The sequence below is a fragment of the Brassica oleracea genome, chromosome C9, assembly GCF_000695525.1.
Source record: "Brassica oleracea var. oleracea cultivar TO1000 chromosome C9, BOL, whole genome shotgun sequence".
Lineage (NCBI taxonomy): Eukaryota > Viridiplantae > Streptophyta > Magnoliopsida > Brassicales > Brassicaceae > Brassica > Brassica oleracea.
Window position 1 is genome coordinate 26,972,004 of NC_027756.1, and position 12,566 is coordinate 26,984,569.

General features: G+C 33.8%; 2 protein-coding genes across 4 annotated transcripts; one reads left to right on the forward strand and one right to left on the reverse strand.

Moving 5' to 3' along the window:
- Positions 1–775: 775 nt before the first annotated feature.
- On the forward strand, positions 776–3,003 carry LOC106318568 (serine/threonine-protein kinase At5g01020-like). Its single transcript, XM_013756596.1, has 6 exons — positions 776–1,119; positions 1,197–1,531; positions 1,609–1,744; positions 1,826–1,962; positions 2,081–2,204; positions 2,301–3,003. Exons 1-6 carry the CDS (start codon positions 1,035–1,037, stop codon positions 2,804–2,806), a joined length of 1,323 nt encoding a protein of 440 aa, XP_013612050.1. The 5' UTR covers positions 776–1,034; the 3' UTR covers positions 2,807–3,003.
- Positions 2,978–4,267, reverse strand: LOC106318569. Of its 3 annotated transcripts, none has more exons than XM_013756598.1 (2): positions 3,450–4,267; positions 2,978–3,263 (listed from the first exon to the last, which is right to left on the reverse strand). In XM_013756598.1, exons 1-2 carry the CDS (start codon positions 4,131–4,133, stop codon positions 3,141–3,143), a joined length of 807 nt encoding a protein of 268 aa, XP_013612052.1. In that variant the 5' UTR covers positions 4,134–4,267; the 3' UTR covers positions 2,978–3,140. The 3 variants fall into 3 exon arrangements, with proteins under 3 accessions (XP_013612052.1, XP_013612053.1, XP_013612051.1); XM_013756599.1 differs by having other exon boundaries at positions 2,978–3,254; positions 3,450–4,266; XM_013756597.1 differs by having other exon boundaries at positions 2,978–3,266; positions 3,450–4,261.
- Positions 4,268–12,566: the final 8,299 nt, after the last annotated feature.

Consider the following 12,566-nt stretch of genomic DNA (forward strand, 5'->3'; position numbering starts at 1 on the left):
ATATTGTAATATTATCATTGATATAAAAGCAAGAAATTTAGAATAAACAAATATACAAAATAAGAGAAGATAAACAGTAAGTAAATATATAATAGAAAAATAGAAAAACTAAATTAAACATTTATCTGAATTAAACATTTATTAAAGAGTAAAAATACATCTATGCCGTAAGGTTAAATAATCTAGACTTAGGGTTTAGAGTTATGGGGTGGAGTTTTGAGGATATGATTTCAAATTTTGAAAAATAAAAAAGAAATATTAAAAATTTCAAAATAAAATGAGTTATTTTAGTCATTTTTCTTATTGATGACTATTTTGTACAAAAACTTAAAAGTAACTATTTGAAAAAATTGCCTTACAATATAAGAAAAATTAAATAATAAGTAAATATATAATATAAAAAATAAAAAACTATATGAAACATCTATATGAAAAATGTATAGTTTTTTGTTTTTTTTTCTAAAAAAATAAATATTCACACAAACATACAATTTAGAATTTTGTTGTTGTTCAGAATATAACGTCCAAATAAATAGTTATATAGTTAACATTTAAAAATTAAAATAACGCGCGGATTAAATCCTAGTTCCTAACAAAAGAGAGAAGACTCATTCGTTTTCAACACGGACCATTGGAGGGTCTACTCGGACCTGTTTGGTGACGTGGAGAAAATTGGTTAAGAAGAAGAAAACAAGAGTTAATAGGGTTGGCTCTTCTGATTTGGCGGCTAGTCTCTGAAATTCCATCGATTCCAACGGATCACTCACTCTCTCTCTCTCTCTAAAATTATTCTTCCTTCCTTCCTTTTTATTTTTGTTTTTCACCTCTCTCTCTCTCTCTCTCTCTCTCTCTGCCTGACTCCGAGAAACCATCATCTCCATTTTGTTTTTTTAAAGTAGCCAAGTTTCTCGGAGATCGGGGCTTTTCTTCTCCTTGATCCGTCTAAGATTTCTTGCTTAAGATGGAGAATGTGATGATGTCAATCGAATAAAATAAATAGGTGACAAGAAAGGCATTTTATATCTAGGAGTTTCATGGGGATTTGCTTTAGCGCTCAAGGGCAGTTCCAATTCTCTCAAAACCAAAACTCCTCTCAGAAGAAGAAGACACCAGCACCAGGTATCTCATCAATCAGATTTGGATCTCCTTTTTGTTTGTGTAAAAAACAATTGAATTTTGCTTGTATCCATCCTCAGGGAAAAAGTCAAAGTCAGCAGTGTATCTAATGAATACGGATTGTAAAGAGTCGTCGGTTGGTGGTAAACCGAGTCCAAGCGGTTTGCCTTTGCCTCCCAAAAACATCAAAGATCTCCAGTCCAATCCTGGTTACGAGAACGTCGACATCTTCACCTACGAGGAGATGAAGTTAGCCACCAAGCAGTTCAGGCCTGATTTCATCCTCGGCGAGGGTGGTTTCGGCGTCGTCTACAAAGGTGTCGTTGATGAGACCGTCAGGCCTGGTTACAAGTCCACCAAAGTTGCTATCAAAGAACTTAATCCAGAGGGGTTTCAGGGAGATCGAGAGTGGCTGGTATGTGTCATTGTGCCTCTTTTAATGTATCTAGAGAGAGTTATGCTTTTCAAAGTGTTGGATTTTTGTTGTTGTAGGCTGAAGTTAACTATTTAGGACAGCTTAGTCATCCCAACTTGGTCAAGCTTATTGGCTACTGCTGTGAAGATGACCACAGGTTGTTAGTCTATGAATACATGTCATTGGGAAGCCTCGAGAAACATCTCTTTCGAAGTTTGTTACATCAACTTGTTTGTTTGTGATTAAGTCTTAAACAAGGATTATATTATATGAAATGTTTCTTTCTCTTGGCAGGAGTTGGATGCACTTTGACATGGTCCAAAAGACTGAAGATCGCTCTACACGCAGCCAAGGGTCTCGCCTTTCTTCATGGTGCTGAACGCTCCGTCATCTATCGAGATCTCAAGACTGCCAACATATTGCTCGACGAGGTCTGCTATGTTTTCAGTTTTCTTCTTCTTTGATCTGTCTACAAAGGTTTAGAATTGTTAGTGAAGTTACAGTCTTGTTTCGATTTGTCTGTCCCTGAAAGGTGTAATGCTTGTGCAGTGTTACAATGCTAAACTCGCTGACTTTGGACTAGCGAAAGATGGCCCCAGCGGAGATCAAACGCATGTGTCAACACGTGTTATGGGCACTTACGGATACGCCGCTCCTGAGTATGTTATGACTGGTCTGTCTCTCTGTCTTTGCTAATTTTCCATTCCCACTTTTCACCCATTAAAGTCATAGCTGTTTTTAAAATGACTCTATTTGTTGTTGTAATTAGGGCATTTGACATCGAGAAGTGATGTTTATGGATTTGGGGTACTTCTCCTTGAGATGCTCCTTGGGAAAAGGGCAATGGACAAAAGCAGACCTTGCCGGGAGCATAACTTGGTCGAGTGGGCAAGACCGCTACTCAATCACAACAAAAAGCTTTTGAGGATCATAGACCCTCGAATGGATGGGCAGTACACCACCAAGGCGTTGATGAAAGTAGCTGATTTGGCATACCAATGCTTAAGCCAAAACCCGAAAGGAAGACCCCTCATGAGTCATGTAGTAGAAGTCCTCGAGACTCTCAAGGAGGACGGTAATGCCCAAGAGGAAGTCATGGCTAATCTCCATAGCAGAGGCAAGTCTGTAACTTTATATGAAGCAGCTCCTTGTGATTCTTCCCAAGGCACAAGAAACGTTGATGGACAGAGGAGGAGTGGTAGAAGCAAGAGCGAAGCTTCCGTGGATGTTTCTGCTCTTGTTTCAGACTCGGATCCGGAATCTACCAAAGTTTAAGACTCAAAACAAGAAAGATTCACAAGTGAATTGAGGATTTATGATCAAGAAAGGTAGCAGAGTTGGGTTAAGTGTATAAATAAGCTGAGTCTTCGTTTTGGGGATCTTTTTTTTTTTTTTTAATCTTTTTGGGGATTACGAATATTAGTGCAATATGCAATTTGATCAACCTTTGAAATTCAAATGGATTTTTTTTTGATCAAAGAAAATGGTATATTTGACAAACTGATTGCATAGCAATATTATAGCATATGATAGGAGCATCAGAAAGACGCTGTACACGCATGCATCTCTGTTCTTTTGGTAGATGAAAAGATTGTATGATCCAGCTTTCTCATCTAAGGCTCAAAACGGGCCATGCACCAGGAGCTGGCAGAGCAGGGCGGATCACAGGGACCCTTCTTTTCTCTGTGAATCCTTCATTGAGTCGAGCTGCCTGACTCATCACCTGCGACACCTTCTTCACAGACCATATAAACAACCCAAGCTAGGACTGTGAAGTAAACCAAAATTTGAAATTCTACAGCTAAAGGTAGACCAAGTTTACTTTGCATCAACGTAAGATAGAGCAAAGCTGACTCCTAAAACGAATCAATCTACCAACGTCAAACAAAATGATAACGCAATTCAACTTCAATGTTACCTTATAGTCGAAAGCAACTTTAAGATGAATCCTTTGAGGTTTGTTTTTAATATTGTAGAGTCTGCGTCCAAAGAGAAGAAAACCCATCACAGCTGCAGCCATGGAGACAGACCAGACAGGACCAATCCTAAAAGCACAGTACTTGACAAGCGCCAAAGGCATCTTCGACCAAACAGTCTCTCTGCCTTTACTAGTATCATCACCACATCTCACAACCACAGCATCCCCTCCACTTTCCTCAACTGCTTCACTATCAGATCCAATCTCCTCTTCACCGTAAACAATCCCAGAAACCAGTTGGTTTCCCTCTGAATTGCTCGGATCCTCTTCAACACCAAGTTGGCTCTCAACGTGCCTTCTTCCATCAGCAACTTGGAGATGGTCTGTTTCGGAAAAACACTCTCTCGCAACATGGGATTCATCATAAGCCACAGCCTCGCTCTCGGCTTGCGCATCTTCGTTTATGATACAAGCATCACTCGATTCACAAACATCCAACTGATCGAAACCCAAATCGACCCGGGAAGAATCCTCCGATTCCAGGCTCTGAGAGAAATGATGCGAGAGAATCATACCATCATCGATTCCATCTGAGCTCCCCATTTTCTTCTCCGATGCGATTGAATCAGTTGATTCCGTGTCGGAGCCATGCACAAGCTCCCAGTCGAGCAACTCTGCCTCCATAACAATCGAAGTTCGAAGATTTCAGATTTGAATTTCTGAGAAAGAAAATGAGCCAACTTGGGGTTAGAGCGGTTGACGATGATCAAAACAGCCTAACTGTGTCTTTTATCCACTCAAAGGATGAAGACGTGGAAGTTTCTAATTGGCTACGTGTCAATGCATGCGTCTTTAAATCTTCAACTAGATTCTCGACACGGCATTTAAGTAAAGGTAAGGTCACAACTCACAAGTATGGTATAATTCGCTTTGTCTCCTCCTAGAGATATCATGCGGACCAAACCGCGGCCAAGTAGTCTACCCTAGCGGATAATTTTTACGAACCGGGCGGGCTGATCCACGGCCAATTGTGGTTTTTATGGGTGTGATTGGTAGTGGCCGTAGGTGACAATCAATCTTATATATGTCCAATCCTGTTTCGCATGGTTAAACGGTTTTGTGGACTAACTCACAAGTTGTTATTTATAATGTTTAAAATATATTATATCGTTTCCATAATCTGAATGTAAATTTATAATGTGTTTATAAAAATAAATTAATTATAGAGTTATTTTTGTGTAAATGACATGCATTAGATTTAAAATTATTTATTTAATAAATGATAAAAAAAAATTATAGAAAAATGAGAAAAACATAAAAGAATATATCATTTACAACTCTTATTATTTGAATTATATATTCATTATATGTCTGTTTTTATTTATTACTACTTAATACTTGTATCCAAAAATTAACAAAAACAATAATAACCAATATATAGGGAATTGAGAAACACAAACCTAAGATCATTTATAATGAAAGGTTAATACACTAATTGTTTAGCAGAGTTGCTTCTTATTTTCTTGCTTTTAGAATTAAATTCGAAAGTTGCTAAAAGAAACAAAACCTTATTTGTTGGATCCTAAAACCGGTACTTCAGTTTATGGATTTATCAAACAATAATGAGAGAGATTTGGGGCCAAAGATTCTGTTTATTGAAGTGTTTAAGCCGTAACCGGAAAAAAAATAAAAAGTTGAATATCTAAAATAAGAATGGGTTGTGGATTGCTCTCATAAAATGAATTTTTATTCTCTCTCCTTATCCTAATCCTCTCGCTTCTCTCTACAACCTCAAGAACTCCACCGCGTTTCCACCGGCGTTGGCGGCTCGCCGCTGGTGCCGGTGCCTCCTTCTCCCCTCTCGTTTTCCCTTTGCTTCGTTACTTAGCCTCTCCCCCTAGCCGATATGCTGAAGCACTGATGTCGTTGGTTGATGATTGATTCGGGGTCCGACCATGGCGGTTCTTCCAGATCTGTCGTCACCGGTGGCCTTGGTTGGACAGCGAGGTTCGTGGAGGTGCGGCTAGTTGCGGAGTCGGATTTTAAGGTGGCTAGGGTTTTGGATCTGCCGATTTTCAGATCTCTTTGGTGTGATTCTCCCTTAGCCAGTTCTGGAGGCGCGTGAGTCACGGAGATGGCTCAATCGGTTCAGATCTGTCAGCGGTCTGTGTTGATGTGGGGTTGGCTCTCTGCCTTGGTGTCTCGGCGACAGCGACTTGCCATTCATACCCAAGTAGGGCTTCGTGGGCTTTGCTCACAAAGGTGTTGGCGCGTGTTGCTCAAAGGATAGTGTCTGGTACTCAGGCGTCGGCTGTCTGGTCAAGCTTCCCCTGTCTTTGCTCTCTTCGGTTTCACAGAGATGGTGGGTTGGAGAGCCCGTTTCCTGGTTTTGAGCTCTCCAGGCTTCTGGGCTTTGGGGTCTTGGTTCTTCATCTTCAGGGTCATGCGTTCTGTCTCGTTTGATTCCATTATCTCGTAAGGAAACTCTCTCTTGTTTTAAGAGAAGTATCGTGGGTGGTGTTTATCGGGTTCGTGGTCATGGAGCTCCGGTTTCTCCTCCTCGACGGCACGATTAAGGCTGTTTCATCCCAGTGTCGTGGTGTTCCCTTGGATTTCCCGCGGCAGAACTAGTCTTCTTCCTTTCAGTGCAGGTCCCGTTTTCTCCTACACCTAGCTTCCTCCTTAGCAACATGTCCTTTCGGCCATTGGAGTTGTGTGTGTGCTCGTGCCTCTCACGTATGTTGCTACTCACCTTCTGTGTGCTTAATTGTCAGTGGTAGTGCTTGTTTGGACGAGAGTGAGGATGCTTCGGCTCCTCTCTGGATTAACAGCTCTGGAAGGCAATCGAATGTAAGGCCCGGAGTTGCTTCTGTGACTTGTCTGTGTAGTCTGACCATTTTCACCTTCCGGTAGTTTGTCGTACCAATTTTACTTTCGTTCATCTTGTGAGCCATTGTTATTCACCTTATAGGGTTTTGCTTATCGGTGTTGTTCTTCGTGTTTTCCTTTAGTACCAGTTGTATTTCTTTTATTTTGTTCTATTTTTCTTCTTCTTTGTGAACTCTGTATCCTCTTTTTTCCTTTGTTAAATTTTAATATGAAAGCCAGTTAAAAAAAAAAAAAAAAGTTGTGGATTGCTCTCGGGCTCGTACTTCTTCTTCTTCTTCTTAGTTAAGCTGCGCTTTTTTGTGTGCTTCGGTCACTGATTTCGGATCAGATCAACTTGTGGGGCCGAGCGGGTATCCAGGCACATATCCAACATTATTTATGTTGTCGAGTTATAAAATGTGATCTTTAAGATATTTTGTTGTTTTATTTAGTATTTTAATCATTTTAATTTGAGAAATTCCTTAAGATAGCCTTTTTTAGTTTTTATAAAAAAATAGTGATCAAAATAAGTTTTACTAAAAGGTGTGAAAATAGTGATCAAAATAAGTTTTACTAAAAGTTGAAAAATGTATTTTTACCCTAGAATTAACTAATCTAGACTTAGGGTTTATGGTTAAGGGGTGGAGTTTTGGGGATATAGTTTAAATTTTTTTTAAAAAATATATATTAAAAATTTTAAAATAAAAAGTGGCTATTTTGGTTTTTTTTTGTTTAAAAACTATTTTATGACAAAAACTTAAAAATGATTATCCGAGAGAATTCACTTTTTTATTTTAATCGGCTCAAATTTTGTTGTTATCGATATAAAGTATTTAGAGAAACATATGTTTTTATGTTACTCACAATTTTTATGTTCCATTAAAATTATTAGCGTAGAAATTTCAATCATACCAATCCACATCCAGGTAGCCCAATCCCCAATAGGTTCGACTGTATTTTGATATATGCGGGCCAGTCCACAGAAAATTACGGTTTGTATACATATATCCCGATCTATCTCACTATTAGACTATTTGCGGTCCATTTTGACATCATTGTCTCCACCTAATTTAATTTTGTTTTATCATGAACCGTAAGGACCCGTAAATTTTTCTTGGACGGTAGGCACTAAAGTTATGTGGCTATGCCTAGGCACGATGTTTGAATGTTCAATTAGGTTCGACTCGGTTTCAATTAAATTTTAGTTTTTCAGGAATATAAAATTTAACCACTTTGAATATTTTTAAACTTTAACTAAAATTCGGTTATGTTTTTTTTGGGATTCGCTTCGAATATATTAACATATCGCAAACTTAGTTGAACCCGTTTTAAATTTCAGTTAATTCTAATTTGGATTTCGATTATCAAATACTTATTTATTTGTGATTCGAAAATACAATTTTACTTCATAAATTTGTAAGTTAAAACAAATTACACTAACAAAAACTTGGTATAGTATGATTCAAAAGTGGTAGTTGAAAAGACAAAAACATAAATAAATTCAAACTACCAATTTACAACTCTACGAATGTATAAAACATTATTTAAACTTCAAAATAAAGAAACATTATTTAAAGTTTAGAAGCAAACTTATTTCATAATCAAACTTTAAATGCAACTATTATAACATAAAACTATAAAATTTAACCAAATATCAAAATATACATTAAACTAAGTATTGAGTTAATTATTAATCTAATACTTATTTTACATACATTCTTAAGTATTTTAAGTACTTATTTGGGATTGGTTCAAATTTTCTTTTTAAATTTTTGAAATTTTTCTTTTTAATTTTGAAATTTTGTTTTTTTGGGCTATTCATTTGGGTAGAACCCCAAAATCAAATACCTTAAGACTCATTTGTATATTTATGTAAAATTTTATTTGGTTCAGATATATTTTTCGGGTAGATTTTGTTTAGATTTTCAGATTTTTTCCCACCCACTAGTACATATCTTCGGTTCTCCATTTAGTTCTGATTTTTTAGATATAATGAAAAAAACTATTAAGAAATCTATAGAAACCGATTCGGTTTTGGTTTGATTTTTTTTATTTACTGTTTAGTATGATACTAGTATTATTGCCCGTGCCTAGCACGGGTTGATTTATTGTCTTTAAATTTTTTTATTTTTCTGCTAAAAAAATATTTGACCAAACATCTAATTTTCAATCAGAATAATTATTATTTTTGTCAAATATTTTATGAACCTTGATAACAGTAGCACATAATATTAGAGGTATATGCTTCCAAACAAAACGGATAAAAAAGATAAAACAATAATTCTTATCTCATTCTTAAAATACATGTGTGCTATAGTTTTCCAAAAACAATTAATATATCTATATATCAAAATATAAAATATAAAATATAAAATATTGCTAAAATACTGTATGTGATCCAGTAACAAATACTTAATTTAATATAAATTTAGAAATAGTACATGTAGTAGTTTATACAGTGTTTCCAATCTTTATTATCTTACAATTTTCTTTATGATTTTTTTGATATGAAATGTTTAATTATCTTTTTTTTAAACATGTACTTAAAAATCAACCTATATTGGTTATTTTTATAGTTTATTTGTTTTTAAAGCTTAAAATTTTAAAAATTTGCCTTGCTATTCTATTAAAACGTTTTTGAATTATTAAAATTTCTAGAAAATTATATGTTTTTTTTAAATATTAATTCTTTCGTTTTTAGCTATTGGTAAAAACTACTTGAAAAAACAATAGAAAATTTGAGAATTTGCAAAATTAACTACATAAATTATTGGAAATTTTGAAACTGTTTTAACACATGATACCGACTAAGACAGTCTAAATGGTCAAGCAATAATGTAGAACATTAAAGAGTTAAGGCCTTAATTTGGTGTGTAAAAACTACTGTAAAAGGAAAAATGAAATTATTTTTTTACCTGAAATTCTGACTGGTCACAAGTTTTGCATCTGATTTATCTAACCCATTCGTCTTCAACCTTCTTTTTTGTGAAAGGACTTGTCTTCAACCTTCGTCAAATTTATTCTAGAATAGACCTCATCTAATTTTCAATCAGCTTTGATTTCTCATGCATATCTGCAACAAACAAAAATAATTGATAAACTGAACAATATAAATATTTATGCTTTTTTCTTTCAAAAAATATATCTATGCTTTTTTTTTGTTTATTCATATTTTTGGAAAATTAGCTAAACTTATGAATTCCTCATACACCTGCAGGAATACTACAAATTCTGGAAGCCATGCAACAAAATACTTAAGTTAGAAGGATATCTCCATATTACCTTACTCGTATTAATCTCTTCTAACACGATGATTTCAAACTTGATACTTTGAAAAAGGTTTAAAGACACATGTATATTGATAAAAAATGCATGATTTAGAAAAACTCGTGGATGATAGAAAATAGAAGTTTTGTATTGGTGCAGAAAACAAAAAGAAGATATGAATAAACCAGTCAATTAAAATTGAAAATTTAGGAGAGGTAATGGATCAGTTGTTTCTTTGAGCAACTGAAGATAGTAGAAGAACGGTTTTACTTTAATGAAGCTTGTATATAAATTTGTTGATATGATCGAACTGATTTCAAAATTATTTATTTATATTATAAACAACTTATGTGAAAGAGGTGAGGATCGTGGTTAGGAAGAAAATCAGTATGCTTAGAAACTTGTTGATGACGTTTTTAAAATTACTAGATTCTTTGTCCGCGCTACGCGCGGAAAATAGGCTATTTCAATTTTGTGTTTATTTGAATTTTTTTTTATTATTAGTAATTTTTATATTAAGAAATATGGACTATTTTAATTTTGTGTTTGATTTGAAATATTTTATTACTATTAATAATATATATTAAATATTTGTAAAATGAGAGCAATTTATTTAAAATAATTCGAAAATATTGATGAAGTAGCAATTTACAAAAGCTCTACACAATTTTATCTCCCAATAAATCTCATCTTTATAGTAGATTTCTTATTCACTCTAATCATGCTTTCTTACTCACTAACACCTAGACATCACATATGTCTTTTTATTTATTCTCTATATATTTAAATTGCTTAGCAAAGATTGAAAAACATAAGTTGAGTTTTAGATTTTATATAGAAGTAGAGATCTAAAAAAAAAACAATGATAAAATAGTTTAAAATGTAAATAAATCTAGGTATCAAGTTCTCTGAGAAAGAGAATAATAATCCGAATGATGCATGAATTAGAATCACTCTTTGTTGTATGCTTTTGCATGATCTCTTATTCGCCTTTTGAAATGCTTTATGTAATCAATTGATTTGTTGAAGTAGAAATTTGTTGCTGGTGATGAACGGAGTAGTAGTTTGCCTGAAAAATATTGGATATTATTGTTATGTTGATAATAAAAATTTAGATCTGTATTATTTTTTGAAGTGTTTAAAAAAATTATTTACCTTGGAAAAGTTTAGGAATTATACTTGTGATGATGACAACTTTAAATTTCATATTTTTCTTGCTTTTTAGGATGCTAAAATCTGATGCTTGCTTGTCGCACATGATGAGTTTAGCAATTGTCGACCTGAGATAGAGATGTATGTATGAAGAGAATTATAATTTCGTGTTTAACTATTGTGTTAGACTTACCTGTTCAGCCGCAGACCAATCGTGGCATCAATATTGAGTTTCCGTTGAGCCGACCTTCTAATAGTTGTCCCTGAGTGTGAACAAATTTTGTTGTGCCAAACCAATTAAGTAAATAATGAGTAGTTTAAATCAAATATGGTGGATTGGAAAATATATATGTATATGTTAAAGTTTTAAAAAAGCTTACGTGGTGGTCGTAGCACAGGAAGCCGATGGAAGTTTGAGTATTATCTGTTTGGTGTTTTCTGATGTCCCAAACATTTCTTATACATACTGTGATAGGACGCACTGAAATCCCTTCCTGAAGTTGGTGGATTCTTTGAGGAATGTATTGCATGTAAGACGTCACTGTAAAACATGCGATTTTAATTAAGGCTGAACTTCAAAGCTCTGATTGTAATAAATGATTACATTCAAACAAATTTTATTAACTACCAAAACCAATACATGGATTTTATTTTATCTGAATGATATGGCACTTCCAATTGGCTTTTTTCCTTTGTCTTGACTAATTAGGTATTTTAAATAATATGAATAATGTTTAAAGCAGCGGGTAATGAATAATTTAAAACAATATCATTAATATATATGGCTGGTCAAACCGGATTTTTTCTGGGTCACCGGATTTAACGGTTCAACCGCGGGTCTGGGTCAGGTTTTGTGAAAAACCTAATATTTAAAAACCCACGAAAACCAGAAAAAACCCACTAAAACTTGGAATCCGATACCGGTTGAACCACCGGTTAAACCAATAAATAACTTTTACGTTATTTTTTTAGTTTTTAGATTATGTTTTATATTCTAAGTTTTCAATTAAGAAGTTAGCTGCTGACAAAATGTTAGGCTTTCCGTTTTTAATTTATATATGTGATTTTTAGAATTTGATGAAAACTTCACTATGCCAGTTGATGTGATTTGGTGTTAGTTTATTTCTGCTATCGATAATTTATTACAATGATCTTTTACTTTTGGTTTATTTTTAATTTGAAGTTTGATTTATTATTCACATTAGACATTTAAATATTTATGAATTTTATATCTTGATTTTTTAGATTCAGAAAATTTTAAATAGTCTAAACTATTTTTTGATATTTTATATGTCAAAGGAAAATAAAAATATAAAATTAAAGTTAAGTATTTTCTAAATACTTTTTAAACATAAAATATACACATATCCAAACTATTATTTTATGTTTTAAAAAAATTTGAAAATATTAAACTTTATTTTTTTATATTTATTTTCATAGATAATATATTATTATTATATTATAAAATTAATTCATTTATAAACCCGCAGTTGATCCAGTGACCCATCGACCCGGTAAGTCGTCCGGTTCAGTGTCCGGGTCGGATTTAAAAACATTGATTGGAACTAATATTAGGTTTTAAGTAAATAAAAATATGACCATTGACGAATAGGCTGTGCTATTAGCATTTGAAAACATATATAACAATTTAGCATTATTATTATTTATACAATGGTGTAGTTATACATATCACCACCTATTTCAGCCATTAGATCTGCGATTAGAGATTTTGGTGTTATAGGATAAAGTATGATTATGATGCGTTTTGTTTGATAAATACTTATTATTATAAAATTTTGATGGTTTCCTGAAACAATATGAACGGTGTGA

Bases quoted from the DNA above. Each gene is read 5' to 3' on its own strand.
- LOC106318568 (XM_013756596.1), top strand. From the start codon at position 1,035: ATGGGGATTTGCTTTAGCGCTCAAGGGCAGTTCCAATTCTCTCAAAAC. The intron at 1,120-1,196 runs GTATCTCATCAA...ATCCATCCTCAG, and splicing joins GAAGAAGACACCAGCACCAG to GGAAAAAGTCAAAGTCAGCA. The intron at 1,963-2,080 runs GTCTGCTATGTT...ATGCTTGTGCAG, and splicing joins CCAACATATTGCTCGACGAG to TGTTACAATGCTAAACTCGC.
- LOC106318569 (XM_013756597.1), bottom strand. From the start codon at position 4,133: ATGGAGGCAGAGTTGCTCGACTGGGAGCTTGTGCATGGCTCCGACACG. The intron at 3,267-3,449 runs GTAACATTGAAG...TGGTCTGTGAAG, and splicing joins AAGTTGCTTTCGACTATAAG to AAGGTGTCGCAGGTGATGAG.